This window comes from Peromyscus maniculatus, chromosome 7 (assembly GCF_049852395.1).
Source record: "Peromyscus maniculatus bairdii isolate BWxNUB_F1_BW_parent chromosome 7, HU_Pman_BW_mat_3.1, whole genome shotgun sequence".
In the NCBI taxonomy this organism is placed as follows: Eukaryota; Metazoa; Chordata; class Mammalia; order Rodentia; family Cricetidae; genus Peromyscus; species Peromyscus maniculatus.
The window spans coordinates 68,690,408-68,714,473 of record NC_134858.1 but is presented as its reverse complement, the minus strand read 5'-3'; the positions used below and the strand labels follow the sequence as shown (position 1 = coordinate 68,714,473).

At 43.8% G+C, this 24,066-nt stretch overlaps 1 protein-coding gene across 1 annotated transcript in view; it reads left to right on the top strand.

Moving 5' to 3' along the window:
* The window catches only part of Aqp9 (aquaporin 9), a 48,937-nt gene that overhangs the window by 20,835 nt on the left and 4,036 nt on the right, over positions 1–24,066 (top strand). Inside the window, exons 2-5 of the mRNA XM_042281222.2 lie at positions 2,954–3,080; positions 7,117–7,254; positions 9,756–9,874; positions 21,889–22,106. Coding sequence (XP_042137156.1) covers positions 2,954–3,080; positions 7,117–7,254; positions 9,756–9,874; positions 21,889–22,106 — 602 coding nt within the window. The remainder of the gene's footprint in view (positions 1–2,953; positions 3,081–7,116; positions 7,255–9,755; positions 9,875–21,888; positions 22,107–24,066) is intronic.

Genomic DNA, 24,066 nt, shown 5'->3' with positions numbered 1-24,066 from the left:
TAGGACTTGTCCTTGAGATATCATGTGGCTGGCTTCAGGCCTTGTTCGTGTTCTCTCTCTTGCCCTTGATGTAGTTTGTTGATAAATGACCCTTTGCTGGGAGAGACACCTGTTTGCCCCTCTCAGAGAACTGAAACCTAAATTCAGTTGTAAAAGTGGGAGAGTTTAACCCCTTCAGCACAGAAACTAAGGCCAACACAGAACTGATTATCAATTGCACACAGTATAATTGAATGTTAGAGAATTGAATCTCGGGTTAGGTTTGGCATGAAGAATCCAAATAGGTAATGTAATCCAATAGGGTTTCCTCCTAGACTAGAAAAAAAAAACCAAGGTAAATACAAGCAACAGCTCCTTTCTGGGCGTGAGAACAGGAAAGGTGTTGTTCTTACAAGTCAGACAACCTACACCACCACACAGGACCATGCTCTTCTTTTTGGAGGTTAAAATAACACACTGAGTATGTACTGTACTCTTCATTGTTTTTCCGGCTACATGGAGACACACACCTTTAATCTCAATACCAACCATAGAAGACCTGGAGGTCTGTATAGATGGACAATGATGAGGACGTCATGTGGCTGGGTTTAACAACCAATGAGAAGGCAGAACAGAAAGTCTATATGAAGACAGACACACAGGAAGTAGCGCTCTTACAGAGAGGTAGGACAGCAGCGGCAGTGAAGGGTAAGAAAGGATTTCTTAGCTCTTAACTACTGCTCTGACCTCTTGGCTTTTAACTCTGAATTTGGCTGTGTTTCTTATTTAATAAGATTGTTCATCTATATCTGGCGCCCAACATGGGGCTTGAACCCACAACCCTGAGATTAAGAGTCTCATGTTCTACCGACTGATCAAGCTGTAATCACAATGTGCTCTTTTCTATTTTAGATCACCCTGGCTCCATTTTCACCCTAGAGTCCCTATTCTCAAGACTGTCAGAATTAAACCTCCATTCCTGGCTTTATTTTTCCTTTGTAATCTGAAGCCAGTTAAATACTGAGGATAACTTCTGAACTAAGCAAGTAGCACTGAGTCACATTCTCAGAAAGTAGGGTTGGATATTACTGTCATCTGAGATGAGCTACTCTAAACTGCCAGGGCAGAGATGGCTGCTAACTCTCCAAACAAGAGTCTTCCCCTGGTCATGACTCTGCTGCAGAACTCCTAGTGTGGGGCCAGAGGGAACAGAAAAGCTTGAACTGGCTTGTCCCCAGGGAGGCCTCTAACCTGCCTGATTTCACTCTGGTAAACAGCTCCCTTTCTATCTATCCTAGATGCTGAAATCACCTTGGGGGCAGGAGGTGTATGGGGTGGGTATAAATCACACTGTAGGCTGGGGGGGGGGAGTTGAGCCATTAGGGGTTCATATGACCCTCCTTAGAGCCACCACCCAGAAAACAGCAGCACAGATCTGTATGAAGCATTGCAGGGTTTTTGTTTGTTTGTTTGTTTGTATGTGTGTGGTGTATGTGCATGTATGTACACGCATATGCATGTGTGTGCAGGTATACACTCCTGTATATGTCTGTGAGGACATCAGAGGAGGACACGTGTCTAGCATCTGCTCTATTCCTTTCTACCTTACTCTTTTGAGAGAACGTCTCCCACACTGAACCTGAGCTCATCATTCCCACTAAGCTGGCTAGCAAGCTCTTAGGTCTGCTTGTCTCTGCTCCTCAACACGGGGGTTCTTAGCATGGATGCTGGGACTTTGAATTCAGGTCTTCCTGCTTTCTCACAAGCACTCTCACCACTGAGCCATCTGCCCAGCCTCAGCATTGTGTCTTGTTAGGTATTTTTGTTGTAGCCGTGTAGATGAACAATCTTATTAAATAAGAAACACAGAGCCAAATTCAGAGTTAAAAGCCAAGAGGTCAGAGCAGTAGTTAAGAGCTAGGAAACCCTTTCTTACCCTTCACTGCCGCTGCTGTCCTACCTCTCCATAAGAGCACTACTTCCTGTGTGTCTGTCTTTACATAGACTTTCTGTTCTGCCTTCTCATTGGTTGTTAAACCCAGCCACATGACCTCCTCGTCACTGCCCATCTACACAGACCTCCAGATCTTCTATGGTTGGTATTGAGATTAAAGGCGTGTGTCTCCATGCTGGTGGTATCCTTGAACACACAGAGATCTGCCTGTCATGTGACCAGGATTAAGGGCGTGTGCTACCACTTCCAGACTTCTGCTATGGCTTGCCATTAGCTCTGACCCCCAGGCAACTTTATTTATTAACATACAAATAAAATCACATTTCAGTACAAATAAAGTATCACCATATACCACTTAATGTAGAGTATGGCACCAAGATGGTGGATAAAGTCAAAGGCTTCAATGTGGCGTGCATATCGAGGGCTTCCCTCCAGAAGCCAGGCTCTTCTACATCTCCTAAGTCTAGCAATTTGCAAATAAAATGGGTAGGTATATTCTTGAACTGGGGACAGTGGGACATCCAAAGGTCACCTGTATATCACCTGTCTTCTGCCTTTGAGGAGGTGGTAAGCTGAAATCACTCTTTCTAATATACAAATAAATGTCTAATATACAAATTATATTTCTCCACGGGGCCTCCTAGGACAACCTTATAGAGGTTACATAGAATCAATTCATCACCATCAAGAAGATATTTGAGGACAATTTTTACACTTCCAACTTGGAATCTTTCATTTTTTCACCCCTTTGAGAAGAGGAATCTAGACCACGGTGTAAACTTACATAATTTATAAGTTGTAGGCAAGATGTTCACATTGCACACCCATAGTAAGATTCATCTGCAACTTAGATGTAGCCATGGAGACAGCCAAAGCATTATAATTTGAATTGTTTGATATCTAAGGAAGCTGAATTCATGACTTCACTTAAAACATGCACACCATGAATGCATTTTGCATTAGACAGTGGTCATCCCCACTTCCTTTATTTTTATGAGTTGTTTTGTCCTTTCTTTCTAGGTCCTTGGATGTGGCTCTGTTGCCCAAGCGGTTCTCAGTCGAGGACATCTTGGTGGAATTGTCACCATCAATGTTGGATTTGCCATGGCAGTTGTGATGGCTATTTACGTCACTGGAGGTGTCTCTGGTACGCAGTAGAAGTCATTATTACAACTATTAAGTCAACAGTCCCAATGTGCTAGCAGGGTTGGCTGCTTTACACACATTATTTATTATGTCTCTACAATCCTGCAAGAGTATGTATTGATATCTTTTTATGGATGATAAAATTTAAATACCAACAAATGGTAAGTGGCTTATGTAAAAGCAACATTGAACAAGGACTGGACGGGGTTAGCACTCACACCTGAGCCCTCCCTGGCTGCTGTAGTGTGTCTTCTGGTAACCAGTACTTCTTATTTTATGAATTTCATGCTTGGAAGCATTTCCCAGAGAAGGTTGTAGATAGCTCAGCGAAGGCCACACCAGCAGAGGCAAGTCCCTGGATCTTTATCAGCTACAACCAGAGAAGCTAGGTCTTATGCAATGTCAATGCCATCTTTACGACAGAAATGCCTGAGCTAGGAAACGTTAACCTAGTTCCTCCTTGGTGGCTAGGCTGATGATGGCCATTTACAGGGCTCTGCAAAGCAAAATGATAGGATGCTATTGAATGCAGTGAGGAAACTTAGGAAGAGACCCAGGGCAGGGCTAGGTATTCTGAGTCATGGAGCTACTGTTATGAACTGTAATGTAACAAACTGATATGCAGGATATCTGTATGGGATCCCTGTGAAAGGGTCCTTAAACCCTGAAAGGTCTTGACTCACAGGTTTGAGAACCACCAGTTCAGAGTATTTTGCCTTCATGATCTCCTGAGCTGAACATTGTCAAGCCATTGTATGGTACTAATTCCCCTCAGATTCTCTTAGTGTAACTGACCCTTGTCCCGGCCACTGTGGGTCATGAATCTTTGCATTCATTGTTATATTTGGGGACTTGGGGGGTCACTGTAGGGGGAAAGGGTTGGAAGGAGCAGCAGGAAGGATAAAAGGTTGCAGAAAGATGGCCAAGAGCTGTCCCCTCTGGCCTGGGTACTGAGTCCAAGTTCTTGGGAGTGAGAATCAGAAACGATGAGAGGTTGCATTCAGCCTAGGCTCTGACCGAGTTGTTTCTGGGAGGCTGTGAGAGCACCCAACCCTGACTGGCGAATTACAGTGTTGAGCTGGAGTGGGAGCACCTATCATGCCTCTGTTTGGAACTAGCACAGTTCAGGCACTGAGGACTGACGACTTGGAAATGTGCAGGGACAGCGCATGTGCTCTCCATGACAGCTACACAGCCCACGGCATCAATCTTGGCATCAGTGGCCACAGGAATAAGAGAAGACAATTGTGTGGGAGGTGTCTCTAGCAAGGTGGCTCTGCCTAACATGGTTTGTAGCCTCATGGGAAGCCCTTCTTGAGGACTCCAAGAACAACCTGTACCTGCTAGACATGAATATAAATGTTATCCCATTTTGTAGCCACAGACTGGTGAAGTCAGTGGCCTTTCACTTTTAAATATAAAGAATCAATTTGCTATAAAGAAAGGAGTTTTAGCATCCTGCTCCACTATGAATATGCCATTCAACCAATCAGAGCTTATTGTTACACACACCCAATTATTATACACACGTAATTATGTAATACGCTATTCAAAGCATGTAGGCTGCCTGGTGGTAACTATTTTTTAAAGTTACATTTGTGTGTGTGTGTGTGTGTGTGTGTGTGTGTGTGTGTGTGTGTACATGTGGAGGCCATAAATTCTCTCCTCTTACCGTATGGGTCTTGGGGATTGCATTCAGGTTGTTAGGTTTGGTGGCAAGTGCCTTTACCTTATCATCTTAGGCATCTCAGTGGATCCTGTTGGTAATTGTTTTTGATGTAGCATTTTGTAAATGAATTAACTGAAAAAGCAGAAAAGCCTTGCTCAGTGACAGGAGAATTGTAAGGTACCTAATCACAGAATTGTGCGAGGGTGGTAGGGAGTTTCCTAGAACAGAATCTTTGAAGGGTTCACTTGGCTCACCCAAGACCCACGTCTTGGGCCTGTTGGGCTCCAGCTGTTCCCTGAGGGGGTTCTTTATGTGAATAATACAGTCATCAAAGCAACCTTCGAAGAGCCGATATGTGAGGGCAGGACTCTCTGACCCTGGTGCCCATGTTCTTTCCATTACACTGCTCTGGCCTTGGCCTTGCCGTGAGCCATGCAGGTCCGTACAGAGGAAGTTCTACAGCCCTCTGGACTCCAGCCATTGCTCCCCCTCCCTTTCTGAACCCTCTGTCACCCCTTAGCCCCTTCTCCTCATTCATTTTCAAAGCTTCCTTCCAGGTCGACCCTCTCTGACTCCCAAGGAACTGTCCCCAGACTTCCATTGTGTACATCATCTAAACAAAGCCCCTTGATTCTTTCATCAGCTTTCTCATCTAAAATGCCTACAAAGTGGCTGATATCGCATGAGATCCAAAGCTAATTAGGCTTCCAGGGTGCTTGCCAGAGACTGCAAAATGTAAACCTACCTGCCACAGGTTTTAATCTTAGAAGAGAGCTTGTTCTAGAAGCCTCACTCCGTAATGCCCTCCTGAGGGCTGGTTTTGATCAGAGGTGACTTTTTATGGCCCCTTTGTCCTTTCACAGTGAGTGCCTCCAGGCTGGCTGTCTTAGATCTAGATTCTGCCCTGTTAGAGGGGATTAGCCCTGGTTTTGTTTGTTTTGTTTTTTGTTTTTTAATTGTATCTAGTACCTTCCCTCATTTGCTGTGCACAAAGACCCCTCTTCTCTAGGCTCAGACCCTCCTCCCCTCTGAAGTCGATAAATGTAATTTGTTCTGTGGGCTGCTGTTGGATGCTCTGTCCCTGCATCCCTGGCCAGGCCTGTGTTAAGTGAAGGACTCTTCATGCAGCCATGAAGAGAAGAGGAACAGATGCAGTCTGGCTCCAGGAATTTCCCATCAGTCCATGTCAGTTCAAATTCATGTTTCCAACATTCCTATGAATCTGGCTTTGGGAGCCCATAAAAAAGCAAGACCCCACAGCTGAAACACTCAAAAGGATCTGGGAGATCACCCACGCTTTGACATACTGGAATGTTCTAGCTCATAGTCACTGGAGTTGAATGGCAGGGGAGGCTACCTTAGTAGGTTAGCAGCCAAAAGCCCACTGTCAGCCTTGGACAGGAGACTTGGGAAAAGCATGGCTCCCTTCATGGTGGTGGACTTCTAGAATTAGGCTTGCCCATGGTTCTGATGAGGGCCAGGCTTCAGGATTATCCTCATCCTCATAATCACCATTGCCATCAGGATTGCTTGTCGTCTCTCTTGTTCACATCTAACCTGAATGTCCACCTTCCAGTGTGCTCCTTTTGAGAATGAACTTGATCCCCCTTCCATGCGAAATGCCCGGCCACCGTGCAAGCTCAGATGTGCATATGTGTGCACATACTTTGTTTTCAAGGCAGATACATCGTGCTTTGAGATATAGTTTTAATTATGTGTATTTGCGGGGGTGGGGAAGCGTGTGCAGGCACATGCAGAGTCCAGAGGAGGGCATCGGATCTGCTAGAGCTGGAGTCACAGATGGTTTTGAGCTACCTGGTGTGGGTGCTGGGAACCAAACTTGAGTCCTAACCAGGTTGGGTTGGGTTGAGGGAGTTGTTGCCACATTTCTGTGTGAGATAACACATTGTTTATGCAGAGGGACCTAGAAGATTCCATCCAGACATGGCAATCACCTCCAATAAAACCTTTCTGCCTCAGGGAAAGGCACAGAGTGTCCACCAGGACAGCATTCCTTCCCGGTGTGAAGAATAGCTTTACAGCCTGTGGGCATGTGCTGAAGAAGTGTTAGCTATGGACGTAAGCCTCAGCTGCCTTAAATATATATTCACAGTAATAATTTTCATCAATCCACTTGTGGTACTCCTTAAGTGGTGGCTAAAATTCTCCCTTAAAGATTGATCTCCTTACCCACACCAGGTTTGTAGTGTCTGGGTCCCTTTTCATACAGGGAAATATTCTAAACTGTGTTTAATTGTGCCGTGGGTTATTAGATTTCCCCCTGCCAGCACTCATCTGTGTTTCTATTTCCCTCTCCCCAGCCCTGCCCTCTGACCTCTAACCCCTGACAGTCTCCTCTTCCTCACAGGAGGCCACATCAACCCAGCTGTGTCTTTTGCAATGTGCGTCTTTGGAAGGATGGAATGGTTCAAGTTACCATTTTATGTGGGAGCCCAGTTTTTAGGAGCCTTTGTGGGGGCCGCAGCTGTCTTTGGTGTTTACTATGGTGAGTATTGACCTGGAGTCCAAAGATTTGGAGGGCTAGAGGGGCATCCTATGGAAGCTTAAATTTCATGGTAGGAAGCGGTGAGACTGAGCCAGAACAGGAAGCATGTGACAATGAGGCCCATGTTATAAACTGGGCCAATTTATAAAGCCTTTTAATGACATCTATGAATTGTTTTTTTTTTTAGTCTAAAGATGTTTATCTGTGTGGGGGTTTGGGGTTTTTGTTGTTGTTTGTTTGTTTTTTGTTTTTGCCTGTATACATGTCTGGGCACCACCTGTGTGTCTGATTATCACGGAGGCCAGAAGAGGGTATCAGATTCTCTGGAACTGGAGTTATAGAGCACAGTGAGACACCATGTGGGTTCTGGGACTCAAACTCGGGTCTTCTCTGGAAGAGCAGCTAGAGTTCTTAACTGATGAGCCACCTCTCTAGACCCCAAGATACAAATCTTAAAATGGGAGGGTACAACTTTTGAGAGCCTAATTTCGGGTCCACCCCACACTACAATATGAGCATAGGCGAAATGCCAGTGAGCTCTCTGCTGCTTTCTCTGACTTGACTACAAAAGAGATCATGCCTGATCACGAAAACTGTGGCCCAGGAAATATTGAGAGTAGGAATCCGAGAATATGCCATTAAGGAAGAAGCACAGCTGAGAAACAGGCTGGGTCTCTGCCCCTTCTAGAGAACAGCCAGGGTATCTATCTGCTCAGGAGCTATCCTCAGGAAAATGTGGTCCTGGTGATCACAGACCTAGGGCTGAGCTAAGACTGTGACGGTCTTAGTCTGTGATTTAAATAAATTGGGAATGAAGTATGGTAGCACACTCCCATAATCCTAGCACCTGTGAGGAAGGATGGATGATTGGGAATTCAAAGTCATTCTCAGCTACGAAGCAAATTCAAGGCCAGTCTTGGTGACTTGAAACCTTGTCTCAGAAGAAATAATAAGTGAATAAATAAGTCATCAGACATTGTAGGGCCCAGTTTTCTTCTCTGGAAAACAAGGGACTCCCCAAGTCCTTAAGGCTAAGGAATCCTAGATTCTGTGGCGCCAGCTGTTAAAATAGTTCTTTGCCTACAACCCAAGTAGAGTCTCAGAGCATTCTGGGAGGCAAACTGAAGACATGGATCATTCAAATCCTAGGGAAACATGTTATACAAAGGGGCCTCTCCCCACAGTCTCTCTCTGAGAATTAAACGTCTAAGGAAGATTCAAGGTCCAACCAGAAACTCAGGGTTCCAGCAGCAAAGCATAGGGTAGGTGTTGCCAGTATCGGCCGCAGCCAGTTTCCCGGCTCTGAGGGCTCTCCAGGTCATCCACAGCATCTTCATTATCCAGGTACACCTTCAAGTTCTGAAGTAAAGTTTTAGGGACACTAGAGAGCATTCTAGGAGCTATGACTTCCACTTAGTTAAAGTCACGCTTTGATTTTAGATCCATCTTGAAAATTCCAAGAATTCCACCCACACCCCCAAAAGAAGGTTGGTCCCAAAGACTCCACTGACTAAGAATTGGGTCCAAGTTTAGAGATGTTCTATTTTGACTTCTGTGGCTGTGATAAAAACACTCTGACCAAAAGTAGTTTAGAAGAGGAGAGGGTTTATTTCAGCTTCCAGGTCATGGTCTATCATGGAAGGAAGTCAAAGCAGGAACTCAAACAGGAGCTTGAAGCAGACAACATGGAGGGATGGTGCTGGCTTATAAGCTCAGGCATACACTGTAGCATGAATCTTAAAAGTTCTTATTAATAAAATCAAACCTAAGCCAGGATTGGGGTGAACGCTGGAAGATCAGAGAGACAGAACAGGCCACAGCCACCTCACCTCGCCAGTTCCTCAGCGGATCCTGTTTCCTCAGACTGGAAGCCTCTGAGTCCTCATCCAGAATGGGTCTCAGCTGAACTGCTGCTCCAAAGCCTGAAACCTTAACCAGCTAAAAGCTTCTAGTCTCTGGTCTTCACGCCTTATATATCTTTCTGTTTTTGCCATCACTCCCTGGGATTAAAGGCTCACTTCTTGGGATTAAAGGCATGTATCACCATGCCTAGCTGTTTCCAATGTGGCCTTGAACTCACAGAGATCCAGAGGGATTTCTCCCTCTGGAGTGCTAGGATTAAAGATGTGAATGCCACCATTTTCTAGCCTTTGTATCTAGTGACTGTTCTGTCTCTGACCCCAGATTAGTTTATTGGGGTGCACAATATTTTGGGGAACACAATACCACCACAATACACAGCTTTGTTATACAGCCTAGAACCATCTCCTTGAAGAGTGGCTCCACCCATCGTGGGATGGACCCATCTTCATCATCAGTTAAGAAGCAAGACAAACCCTCATATACATATCCACAGGCCAACCTAGTCAGGGCAATCTCCTAGTTGAGAATCCCTTCCAGGTTACCCTAGGCTATGCCACAGTTTAATGAAAGCCAACTAGAACAGCCTCTCTCAGCCCTTTCCAGAAAACACTAATGTCCCTGAGCTCTGTCTTCCATAGATGGACTCATGGCCTTTGCTGATGGACAATTGCTCATCGTGGGAGAAAACGCAACAGCGTTCATTTTTGCAACCTACCCAGCTCCATTCATATCCCTGCCAAACGCCTTTGTAGACCAAGTAAGTGGAGAATCAACAAGGACCCGCTTTTGGTGGAAAGACATGACAGAAAGTAGGGACGGGGATGGGGTGTGTGTTGGAACATTGTATGCCTGTCAAAAGGAAGGATTGCATTTCCAAGTCAGAGGTCCTTATACGAACTGAGCTTTCTTGACAATGATTTGCCCTTGAAGATGCTGATACCATTAGAAGAGTTCTCAGCTTCCTTTTCAATACACATAGTTGCTTCCTATTAGTTGAGACCAAGACAAAGAGTGGCTGCATGGACCAGAGGCAAATGAGGCCCATTTCACTTCTAGTGTCTCTTTTGTGCTAAGGGTGATAGCTACAAGAGATGGCATCTCTATCTACCTCCAAGGACTGTGAAATATGGTGGTAAGCATGGGGTGTCATGAATCTGCCCTATCCCTCCATGAGGCCTAGGTTTATCTGACTCTCAAGGGAGATAAATGTCTCAACTAGATTGATATTTGAAGTAGCTTCTGCTGGATGTGGTGGCCCACATTTATAATCCCAGCATTTGGGAGATGGAGGCACCGCAAGTTTTGGGCCAGACTGGTCCACATTAGAAGCTTTGGGTCAGCCAGGGCTGCCCAATGAGACCCTATCATAAAGGGCCACAGCTGTATTGGTTGGTTTGTGAAAAGATCCCCATACTCTCACCATTTTCTTTTCCGTTTTGATCACAAAGTAAAGCAGAACACAAATGTTTATTGATATAGCTCCCTGGGTGCTCAGCAAAAATGTCTGGGGCTTGAAGAACTTGTAACTGAATGTGAGCTGCAAAATTCCAAGATCCCGAGTCTGAGTCCTCAAACTGAAATAACATTCCGGTCCCCAATGCTGTGAGTGGCTTCAGGGAATTGCACAACTTTTCTTAAGTTTCTAATTATAAGAGCACTGGCTGCTCTTAACAGAGGACCTATGTGATTGCTCATAACTATCTGCAACTCCAGGTTCAGGTGATCTGATGCTGTTCTGGACTCCACAAGCACTGCATGCATGTAGCACACATACATTTATGCAAACACACATACACATAAAATAAAATAAATATATCATTTTTTTAACTTGTACCATGTGGATAAATATTAGCCTTTGTCAAGTTCATTGTAAGAGTTAAAAAAAATAACATGAGAAAAATGTGTTGTGGGCAGTGTCTGTGGAGAAATGTAGAATGTAGCTGAACAGAATGACCACAGAAGAACAAGGAGACAGGCAAATGTGATGAGTATGCCTGTAATCCCAGCACACCCTCTCCGAAATTATTTTTAAAAGAACATTCTAAACAGTTAATAGTAAAGGAGGCTATAGCATCACATTAGTAACTTGGAGAAGGGAACCTCTAGGTCCTAGGACTAGAGGAAGAATTTTAGTGAGAAAGACACAGAGCAGTGAAGCCGCCTGAAGAAGGAATGTTGTTGCCATGGGTGATAATGTATATATGGTAAGCAAGTGAAGTCATTGAGTTTTAGGTTTGTTTCCAGGTGTCCCACATCCAGGGCCATGCTTCTGTGAAGGGAAGCCAAAGGTCCTCTATATCATACGGGCAGTGAGTAGAAGTCAGGGACCCGGGGTCTGGATAAGGTTTGGGGACAGGGTGTGGGGGAAGGACATAAGAGAGTCCTTCAAGGAGCCCAAGGGCCATCAAGGGGGGAAACAGAACAGATTTGACGAGCACAGTCCCTTATCCTCCAGAGAAGCTTGATGGGAGCACAAGTACATAATAGGTGATAAAACTGTTTCTTGAGGCCTGATTCTGTATTTGTTATTCTTCAAGATTTATTTTTGCCTGGTGCCGGTGGCTGTGTCAGAGGAGCAGCAGGGGGCAATTGAAGTTCAAGGTGTCAGCCCACCTGGAGGAAACTCTCTGATGGGTCAATCTTGGTTAGGCAAGGCCCTGAGACCACAGACCCCAGAATGTCTTTTGCTTGTGCTGTGCCTTTACATGTTTGCCGCTGCTAATCTTTCTCTGGTATCTGGCATGGTGTGAATGGGTGTGGGGAGATCCCCATTGCCTGTAATGTAGTGTGCTTATCTCATGGAAACATCCTGTTCTATTGGGCATTTTTTACCTGTGGATTTTTAAGAAGATTATCTCTTCCTAAGCTGTACTGTCTAAATGATGATAATAATGTTAGTTTAAATAGAGTTTGGATGATTAGAAATATAAACAAGGAAGTGTCACACTGCTACAACGCATGAGTTTCTATTGAGGAGCCACATAGACTGTTGCTTAGGTTAATAATTAAGAAAAACAACTGAGTCCCAATTAGCCCAGCTAGCTTAAATTCTTATAACATTAATGTTGGGAGATGTGTTCACAGGTTTTGGAGTGCATCACAGCTGAAACAAAGCTTTGAAAATAACTTAAAATTAGACTAAGATGTTTTTATCAAATAGGCTTCAGGTGAAATATCCAAGAAGATAGTCTAAAGTTTCAGAAAGGCACATAGCTGAATGTGGAACTCTTTAAGGTCAGGGAACAAAAACAAAGCAGCCCAATTATTACTAGCTGATGCACTTTTCTTGCTAGGATTGGTTGATGACCAAATGTGATGATTAATTCCTTGTACCCATTCTTGCTTTTAATCTCCTAATATAAAAAATATTAGGAGATTAAAAGCAAGAATGGTGAGTGGCTATGCACCCCAAAGATTTAAACTAAAACTGACTGATTTTTTTTCATATATAAAAGTTTAGGTTTGTAATTCCTTTAAGATTCCTTATAAGATTACCTTTCTAGAGAAGTAATAAAGTAATTGGTCCTTTCTTTGTAAGAGCAAAACTGCAGCCAGCCAGTAAAAGACCTGATTGAGAAAAATACTATGCTTGCCCACACAGCTAATCTATAGAAAGTTGCTTGGGTATGAGTGTATGTGGGTTCTTGGGATAATTTGTTTTTCACCTGTAATACATAAAATGTTTAATCATGTAAGGGAGATGGAAAACATGTTTCTACTTGCATTCATTGTAATCATTCATTTGAAAACCAAAATGTAATCACATTGTAATTTTTATTTTACCTATAAGAAGGTGTATAAGATGTAAGGGAAGGAATAGAGATAGAGTTAAAATGGGCTAGGAGGAAAATATCAAGAATGACAGAGTTAAAATAAGTTAGAAGGGAAACATCAGGAATGAGAGAGTTAGAAGGAAAACATCAGGAATGAGAGAGGGAGAGCTGTAGGATAGCAGGGAAGAGTCCTCCAGGTAGGCAGCTACCACCCCCAACACTCATTGGACTCTGTAACCTGCAAGACCCCCTCCACCACCCAAACCCACCAAATCCATCATGCTCCCCCTGGCCAACCATCCCCCACAAAATCAGCAGCCCCTAAAGACACAAGCACCACCTGCACCATTTGGAGGAAGAAGTGAGTGACTGGTCTCCCAGCTGAACTGCCCCAGTCTCTAGAGCCTAGGGCTTAAAACACATCCTGTGACCTGCCCCTCTCATCTCAGCTCCAGCAGTCAGCAAGCAGGTAAGAGTCCTGCAGGCAGGCTGTGCCACCACTGCTGCCACCCATTGGACCCTGTAACCTGCAAGACCCACTTTACCACCCAAGCCCACTGAGGCCATCATCCTCCCCCTGGCCAACCATCCTCAGCAAAGTCAGCAGCCGCTAGAGGCACAAGCACCACCTACACCCAAGGTGTAGAAGAGCGGCCTCCCTGTGAACAGTCCTCTCCAGCAATATCAGCAGATCCTATAGGCACAAACCCCACCCACACCAGTTGGAAGAACAAGCACAGGCAAAATCTATACTAGTTGGAAGAACAGACCCCATAGGCACAGGAACAACCCACACCAGGTGGAAAAACAGAGCTCATAGGCACAAGTAAAGCTCACACCAGCCAGAAGAACTCATTGATATACTGGATCTAGGCACCCAAACCCCCATGAACCTCAACTGAGACAACTCTGCTCCACCTGACAACCAGCCAATCACCAGAACTCTTGGATATTCAGGGCAAAAGACAATAAAGAAAACAGACAATAGAGAAACGAAAGACCAATCCAACAAAGACATAACAAGAATCAAAACCTGCACCTATAGTTATCCCAAACCCAGATGGGTAAACAGCAGTGTAAGAATACATTCAACTATGTAAAGAGCAATATGGTACCACCAGAACCTAGTAATTCTACAACAGCTAGATTAGAACATGCCAATGCAGATGAAAAAGAAAATGACCTTAAAAAATAGCTTTATGAAGATTACAGAGCCCCTTAAAGAGGAAATGAAAAATTCTATTAAAGAAATAGAGGAAACGACAAACAAAAGTTGGAAGAAATCAGTAAATTCCTTAAAGAAAGCCAAGAAAAAACAATCAAACTGGTGAAAGAAATAGTTCAAGACTTGAAAATTGAAATACAGGCAAAGAAAATACAAACCAAGGGAATGCTGAAAAAGGAAAATCTGGGTAAATGAACAGGAAGTGCAGATGTAAGCATAACCAACAGAATACAAGAGATGGAAGAGAGAATTTCAGACATTGAAGATATGATAGAGAAAATAGATTCATTGGTCAAAGGAAATGTTAACTCCAACAAATTCTTAACACAAAACAACCAGGAAATCTGGGATATCATGAAAAGACCAAACCTAAGAATAATAGGGATAGTGGTAGTAGTAGTAGTAGTAGTAGTAATAGAAGAAGAAGAAGAAGAAGAAGAAGAAGAAGAAGAAGAAGAAGAAGAAGAAGAAGAAGAAGAAGAAGAATTCCAGCTCAAAGGCACAGAAAATACATTCAATAAAATCATAGAAGAAAACTTTCCCAACTTAAAGAAAGACATGCCTGTGAAGAAACATGAAGCTTACAGAACACCAAATAGACTGGACGAAAAAACAAAGTCCCTTTGCCACATATAATTAAAGACACCAAACATACAGAATAAAGAAAGAATGTTAAGAACTGCAAATGAAAAAGGTCAAGTAACATATAAAAGCAGACCTATCAGAATTACACCCGCTTCTCAATGGAGACTCTGAAGTCAGAAGGTCCTGGACAGACATTTTGAAGACACTAGGAGACCACGAATGCCAGCCCAGACTACTATATGCAGCAAAACTTCAATCACCATAGATGTAGAGAACATATTCCATGACAAAACCAGATTTAAACAATACCTATCCACAAATGCAGCCCTACAGAAAGTACTAGGAAGAAAACTCCAACCCAAGAAAGTTTGCTGCACCCACAAAAACACAGGCATAGATAATCTCACAACAGTAAATCCCAAAGAAGGGAAACACACACAATACCATCATCACCAACAAAACCAAAAAAATAACAGGAATTAACAATCACTGGTCATTAATATCCCTTCATATCAAGGACCTCAATTCCCCTATAAAAAGGCACAGGCTAACAGAATGGATATGAAAACAGGATCTATCCTTCTGCTGCATACAAGAAACACATCTTCTCTTCAAAGACAAGCATTATCTCAGAGTAAAGGGCTGGGAAAAGATTTTCCAATCAAATGGACCAAAGAAAGAAGCAGGTGTAGCTATGCTAATCTCTACAAAATAGACTTCACACTAAAGTCAGTCAAAAGAGATGGAGAAGGCCGTTTCATATTCATCACAGGAAAAAGTCCATCAAGATGAGTCTCAATTCTGAACATTTATGCCCCAAATATAAGGGCATCCACATTTGTAAAAGAAACATTACTAAAGCTTAAGTCACACATAAAGCCCACATGTTAATAGTGGGAGACTTCAACACCCCATTCTCACTGATGGACGGGTCTGCCAGACAGCAACTTAACAGAGAAACAAGGGAGCCAACAGCTGTTATGACTCAAATGGACTTAACAAACATCTATAGAACATTTCACCCAAACACAAAAGAATATACCGTCTTCTCAGCACCTCATGGAACCTTCTCTAAAATTGACCACATCCTTGGTCATAAAACAAATCTCAACAGATTAAAAAAAATTGAAATAACCCTTTAAATCTTATCATGGCTTAAAGTTAGAATTCAACAACAACACAAATTGCAGAAAGCCTACAAACTCATGGAAACTGAACAACACTCATATGAGTCACCACTGAGTCAAGAAAGAAATAAAGAAATTAAAGACTTCCAAGAATTAGCTGAGTGGTGGTGGCGCATGACTTTAATCCCAGCACTCGGGAGGCAGAGGCAGGTGGATTTCTGTGAGTTCGAGGCCAGCCTGGTCTACAGAGTGAGTTCCAGGAAAGGCACAAAGCTACACAGAGAAACCCTGTCTCGAAAAAAACAAAAACAAACAAAAAACAAAAAACAACAACAACAAAAACCAAAGACTTCATAGAATTCAATGAAAATGAATGTACAACATACCCAAACTTATGGGACACTATGAAAGCAGTGCTAAGAGGAAAGTTCATAGCACTGAGTGCCTACATAAAGAAGATGGAGAAATTTCACACTAGTGACTTAATAGCACACTTGAAAGCTCTAGAACAAAAAGAAGCAAACTCATCCAGGAGGAGTAGACAAGAAAATAATCAAACTGAGGGCTGAAATCAATAAAATAGAAACAAAGAGAACAATACAATACAAAGAATCAATGAAACAAAGAGTTGGTTCTTTGAGAAAATCAACAAGATAGACAAACTCTTATCCAAACTAACCAAAAGGTAGAGAGAGAATATCCAAATTAACAAAATCAGAAAGGAAAAGGAGGATGTAACAACAGATACTGAGGGAATCCAGAGAATCATTAGGTCATATTTCAAAAACCTGTACTCTACTAAATTTGAAAATCTAAAAGAAAAGGACAATTTTCTGGATAGGTACCACATACCAAAATTAAATCAAAACCAGATAAACTATTTAAATAGACCTATAAACCCTAAGGAAATAGAAGTAGTTATTAAAAGTCTCCCAACCAAAAAATGCCCAAGGCAAGATGGTTTTAGCACAGAATTATACCAGAATTTCAAAGAAGAACTAATACCAATACTCCTCAAATTGTTCCACACAATAGACACAGAAGGAACATTGCCAAATTCTTTTTATGATGCTACAGTTACCCTGATATCCAAACCACACAAAAATGCTGCAAAGAAAGAGAATTACAGACCAGTCTCCCTCATGAACATTGATGCAAAAATACAATAAAATACTGGCAAATTGAATCCAAGAACACATCATAAAAATCATCCACCATGAGCAAGTAGGCTTTACCCCAGAGATGCAGGGGTGGTTCAACATATGAAAAATCTTTCAATGTAATACACCATATAAACAAAGTAAAAGAAAAAACCACATGATCATCTCATTAGATGCTGAAAAAGCCTTTGACAAAATACAACACCCCTTCATGATTATAAAGTTCTTGGAGAGATCACGGATACAAGGAACATTACTAAACATAATAAAAGCAATATACAGCAAGCCCACAGCCAACATCAAATAAAATTGAAGAGGATTTCAAAGTGATTTCACTAAAATCAGGAACAAGACAAGGCTGTCCACTCTCTCCATACCTATTCAGTATAGTACTCAAAGTTCTAGCTGGAACAATAAAACAACAAAAGGAGATCAAAGGGATACAACTTGGAAAGCGAGAAGTCAAACTTTTGCTATTTGCAGATGATATGATAGTATACAAAAATGACCCCAAAGATTCTACTAGGGAACTACTATTGTTGATAAACACCTTCAGTAATGAGGCAGGATACAAGATTCACCCCCCCCCCCAAATCAGTAGCCCTCCTATATACAAATTATAAATGAGCTGAGAAAGAAATCAAGGTAACATCACTCTTTACAATAGCCACAAATAACATAAAATATCTTGGGGTGACTCTAACCAAACAAATGAAAGACCTGTATAACAAGAACTTTAAGTCTTTGAAGAAAGAAACTGAAGAAGATAACAGAAAGTGGAATGCTCCCCCATGCTCGTGGATAGGTAGGATCAACATAGTAAAAATAGCAATTTTATCAAAAGCGATCTACAGATTCAATGCAATACCCAACAAAATCCCAACACACTTCTTCACAGACCTCAAAAGAACAATACTCAACTTCATATAGAACAAAAAACCCAGGATAGCCAAAACAATCCTGTACCATAAAGGAACCTCCAGAGGCATCACCATCCCTGACTTTAATCTCTACTATAGAGCTATAGTAATTAACGGCTTGGTATTGGCATAAAACAGACATGTGGATCAATGGAATCAAATTGAAGACAGTGACATTAATCCACATATCTACAAACACCTGATTTTTGACAAAGAAGCCAAAACTGTACAATGGAAAAAAGAAGAAAGTATCTTCAACAAATGGTGCTGACATAACTGGATGTTGACATGCAGAAGATTGCAAATAGTTTAATATCTATCACCCTGCACAAAACTCAAGTCCAAGTGGATCAAAGACCTAAGCATAAACCTAGTTACACTGAACCTAATAGAACAGAGAGGACAGCCCAGGTCTCTTGGCAATCTCCTCCTTAGCTTTCTTCTTTCCTTCCTTCCTTTCTTCCCTCCTTCCCTCCCTCCCTCCTTCCTTCCTTCCTTCCTTCCTTCCTTCCTTCCTTCCTTCCTTCCTTCCTTCCTTCCTTCCTTCCTTCCTTCCTTTTTTTTTTAAATTGAGACAGGATTTCTCTGTGTAACAGCCTTGTCTATCCTAGAACTTACTCTGTAGATCAGGCTGGCCTTGAACTTACAGAGATCCTCCTGCCTCTGACTCCAAGTGCTGGGATTAAAGGCGTGCACCACCGCTGCCGCCGCCGCCGCCGCCGCCGCCGCCGCCGCCGCCGCCACCACCACCCGCCTGGCTTCTCTTCAGCTTTCTTGGTGTATTATTTCCTTAGATTACTGTCAGCATTTGTGATTCAGGACATGTGGAGTAACAAGATACTGAATCTTGGGTGCTCTGATCTTGGACTTCTCTTCTCTGTTTAATGGCTTTCTGACAACATATTGGTGAACATCATCTTCTTTAGAGAAACTGAAAAGCTTGAAGAGTTGGCTAGCTCTTTCTGGCCTCCAACAGCTGAAACACAGTAGTATCTGTCAGTCCAGGAATATCCCTCTCTCCTTTTTGTCTTTTTTACAACATCCAAGTTGAGAACACTCCAATTAGCATCCACAATGCACCCTAAACAGACTTCTGTTTCCTCGATTCAGCTTTTCTTGGTCTATAGCAAGGATGCCCCTGACTCAACAGTAGCCCCACTCTGCTTCAGGTCAAAACACCATGCTTTATGGGAAAATCTTATCATTCCTAACACTGATTCAGTCTACATGTTCCTCCGCTCTCAACCCAGAACATTGGCAGCACCTTTTGAAGCCATGTGCTTCTCATAGAAAAGTCTAACTGTGCATTCATCATCAATGGGTTTCATAGCTGGGAAGGATATATTGAGCTGCCTCTTGACAGAGCCCATCACCTGGGTGCATCACAAAAAAGAGCTCCAAAATTTTGTTTGCAGCACTAGGGATTCAACCTGGGGCACTGGACATGAAAGGCAGGCTTCCCATCACTGAACACCAAAGAATGTCTATTAATGAATGACTGAGTATAAATTAGTGAGATTATAATTATGCCAAGTTATATCCCATAAAAAGAAGACTTCAAGAAATTTGGCCCACACTAAGTAAAGACCTTGTCTCCCAGGAACAGGAGTCACTGAAGGTAGTTGTTGGAGGCCAGTCTGGTGGCCTCTAAATGGTAGACTATAGGAACTGTGGGAATGATAAACTCTGGATGGTGGGCAGGTTGGGACACATTACCTATCAGGGTCTTCCCATCTCTGATACTAGATGAACTGATTGGAAACAGAAGTTTAACAAGTAGGGGGAAGTGGAGCTGTCTGAAGAGAAGGGGGTCACAGGAGGGTTGTTTAGGCAGCAGTATGCAAATAGGTATGAGGAGAGAAGGTACAGAGCACGTTGCTGAAGGCAGGATGTGGTCCAGATTTGAGGTTCTTACATCTCTGATATTAGCTACTGCACAGAGTGAGATGAACAAAATTAATCTTTCTAGCTCCAAAGCACCAGGAGTCTATTGCTGCAGCCCCATCTGGATGCCCTTGGGCGGTGGGAATTGTTAAGCATGCAGTGCCCACAAAAACCCAGAGCAGTTAGCCATTTATCTGCCGAGTCACCAAGGCAACTGGGGTACCTTTGGGGATGGGCAAAACCTTCAGAGTTTCTTGAAGCTGACTCACCTCTCCATCCAGCCAAATGTATCTTCTAAGGAAGACTGGAATCAAGCAGAGCTCTGGAAGGACATTCACAGAACTCTCCCGTGAATGTGGACCTATCCCACTATAGGCAAGAGATGAAGAATGCTGACCTTCCGGGCTTGGACTCGCACTGGCACTGGCCTGTCCCTTGTTCTTTCTGCCCAGGGGCTTGTTCTCCCAGCTACTCTGAGGATCTGAGGAACAAAGTTGACCTCTGGTCCCATAGACTTTGGTGCCACAATTCATCATTCTCCACTGAGTCCTGGAGTGACACTCTTCCTGCTTCTCCCAGACACATCCCTCTTCCATTCCCTCACTGGTCCCAGAGGCATCCCTGACATAGCACCCCAATGACAAGAGGGCAACCCAAGCCTCTCTAGAAACTCTGCACTCTACTGGGGAGACCTAGTTGTGCTTCTTGCTGCTGACCTCCTGTTTGTCCTTGTACAAGTAACTCAGAGCTTTTTGAGGTCTTGGCTTAGCCTCCCGGTAAATGGCATATACTTGAGATTGTTAACATTTTTATATGTCACTCACTATTACTTTTTGTGTGTATTTTTCAAAAAAGTGTATTTGCAATGTTTAATTTCTCAATGCTATAAGCACTTAAAATGTTACCATGTAGTTTTATGTTTTTGGTTCTTTTTTTTTTTTCAAAAAAAAAATTTGATGTGTATTTAGTGTGTATGTGTATATGCACACATGTGCATGCCATAGCACACATGCAGAAGCCAGAGCACAACTTTTGGGTGCTGGCTCTGTCCTTCAACCAGGTGGGCTCAGAGGTTGAACTTAACTTGGCAGCAAACAGCCTTATCCACTGAGCCACCCCACTTGGTGCTGTTGATAGGTCTTAGTGTCTCTAGAGTCAGTCGTGGGATAGACACCCTGTAACACAGTTCTCCTAGACATTATTAATGTTTGCTTAAATGGCTTCCAGTTTCCAGTACGACAAACCATGCTTAAGTAAATGTATATATTTTAAAGTAATTTTCCATAGTTTGGATTATGTCTATGATGTGAGTTTGGCCTGTCGAATTGCTCGCCTGAACTTGGGTTTTTAAATGCACATTGGTAAGTCATTGCGGGATTTCCTTTCAAGAGTCTAGCGTGTGTTAAGTTGCACTAGAGGACCCCGGGAACTTTGCTCCCATTGGCATTTCTTTTGTTTGCAACGCGGGTTTACCCACTCATTTCATCAGCCTGATTCTCCCGATGAGAAGCGTCTGTCCATCCCCTTCGTGTGTTCATCTATTGCTCTCTTGCCTGCTGTCTTTACATCCAGTCTGAACCAGCCCGCCTTCACTTTCTGACCTTGCCACTTGCCCCTCACTTGCCCTGACTAGCAGCTTAGCAGAAAGTGTGATAGTTGAGGACCAGTCTCCTCCGGAGCTGGACCAACTGTGTGACCTTTAGCAGGGAACCAGTCTGCAGTGGGTGACTCCGTCAGCATCTGCTTCTAGCATGTCTGTGGAAGAGCCACTCTTGTCCCCTGTGTCAGCTGCCACTAGTGTCATTTTTTAAAGATTTATTTACTTTAGGTGGATGTGTTTTGCCTCTATATCTGTGCACCAGGTGCTTGTAGGGCCTGTGGAAGTCAGAAGAGGGCATCGGATTCCCAGGAACTGCAGTTACAGCTGAGCTTCTGTGTAGGTGCCGAGAACTGAACCCATGTCCTCTGCAAGTGCTCTCAACTGTGCTGGCTCTCGGTGTCAGCCCCGGGTGTTTGAATGTCTTCACAGAAGGGCTGGCTTTGGGTGAGCAGGTGCACAGGACAGACTGAGCTCTGAAACCCTTTCTCCTGCTCCAGGTGCTGTCTACCATGTTCCTCCTTCTGATTGTCTTCGCCATTTTTGACTCCAGAAACATGGGGGTCCCCAGAGGCCTAGAGCCCGTTATCATTGGCCTCCTGATCATTGCCCTTTCTTGTTCTCTGGGCCTCAACACCGGCTGCGCCATGAACCCAGCTCGAGACCTGAGCCCCAGGCTCTTCACCGCTCTGGCAGGATGGGGGTTTGAGGTCTTCACGTAAGTACCAATGGTAGGGAGGCAAGAAAAAGGGTGGCTGCCATGCTTGAGCAGGGAGGACTGAGCCCTGACTCGGAGATGCAGGGGGAGCATGTGGACCAGAGAGCAGAGGCTATGGGCCTCTGGTTAAACATGAACCATTTCTATTCTATAACTTGTCTACAGATTGACTTTGTGACCAAATCAAGACTAGATTTGACATCTGATGCTGCCAAGGGGCTCCTGAGTCCTTCACTCTCTCAGTAGAGCAGCTTTAGTGGGTGTTAGAAAGGCAGAAGTCACTGGGTGGTTGGTGGCGCATGCCTTTAATCCCAGCACTTGGGAGGCAGAGCCAGGCGGATCTCTGAGTTCAAGGCCAGAGAGGCTAGCTTAGTCTCCAAAGCGAGTTCCAGGAAAGGCGCAAAGCTACACAGAGAAACCCTGTCTCGAAAAACAAAAACAAAAACAAAAAAAAAAAAAAAGAAAGAAAAAAGAAAAGAAAAAGAAAAAAAAAAGAAATGCAGAAGTCCCTGTGATAGAGAAGGACATCTCCAAATCAGCTCACACACTAGCATTTGGGGCAGAAGTTTGGCCTGTTTAATAGGCCGACTGATCAAAGTTAATCTGACGTACCATATAAGATGAGATGAGGAGAGAGTAGAAGGGCAGAATCCATGCAGAAGGCGGACCTGTGCCTGTAATTCCAGAGCCGGGATAGAGAGGCAGAGGCAACATACAGATCCTGAGAGCGCACTGGCCAGCCGGCCTACTTGAAAGGGGAGCTTCCACTTCAGTGAGACACCATCTCAGCTCAATAGAGCAGAGAACAATAGAGGGAAACTATATGGGAGTACCTAATAGGAATGCGGGCTCCAGATGTACATGCACGGACATTCACATCTTCACACTCAAGTACACACACACACACACACACACACACACACACACACACACACACACACGTTCCTGTGGCAATCCTAGGAACATAGAGTAAATGATGTCTAACCCCGCGTGTGTGCTAAGACAGGACCCTGCATGTAGTCACACCTAGGCACTTCCCCTCAGAATTGTTTCTGGCACAATGTGTCCAGCTTCAGATAAAGCAGGCAGGGTCCAGCCCATGACAGGGAGATGCTCCAGAAAGGAAACTGTGGGACAACTAAAATGGCTGCTATGGGGATGGCACTCTTATCTCCAGACAAGGCTTCCAGAACAGTTTTTAAACCCAGAGGAGAAAACCTCTCACAGCAGGGTGCGTCCAGATTTGGGATTTGGCGGTGTGGGAAAGGACAGGGCAGTCCAGCGACCTCTTGCATAAAGTAAGAGTGACATCTGGTGGCTGCCCTGCTGAGTCTCAGTGCTCTCCCATCCAATCCATGCAGCGCCCCTCCCTTCCTGCTCCCTGTGAAGGAAGGAACTGGAGTTCAGAGAGGGCACTTCCTCAGAGACCTTCTAGACTGCCCCGGGGTTGAGACCAGGTCTTCTGGAGTCCAGGACAGGGCTCCCGTTTTCTGCTTATATCCTCTATTGTCCTCTCAGATCAAAATCTGCTGTGCACAAAACAGGTGTGAAGACTGTAACCCCAGCACTCGGGAGGCTGAGGCAGGTGAAGTCAGGAAAGTCTGAGGGAAGCCTGAGCTGCATAATGAGTTCTAGGCCACCTGGACTGCAGAGTTATCTCAGATAGACTGCAGACCCTATCTCAGACAGACAACCTCTGCTCTAGACAAAAGGCCACAAGGAACAGTCTGTGGCTATCAAGTGTAATCATGCAAAGAACAGGCACATGTTCTTCCATGATCAGCATATTTATTCTCCGTTACACCAGGAAGGAAGGTTTTTGATTTCTTATGGTTCTGGGGGAATCAAACCCAAAACCTTGTGCACCGTGAACAAGGGCTTTCCCACTGAAATGCTCTCCAAGCCTTTTCCTGTTAGTTCACTCTAGGACGCCAGAACCTAGTCAGAGCACAGCGAAACC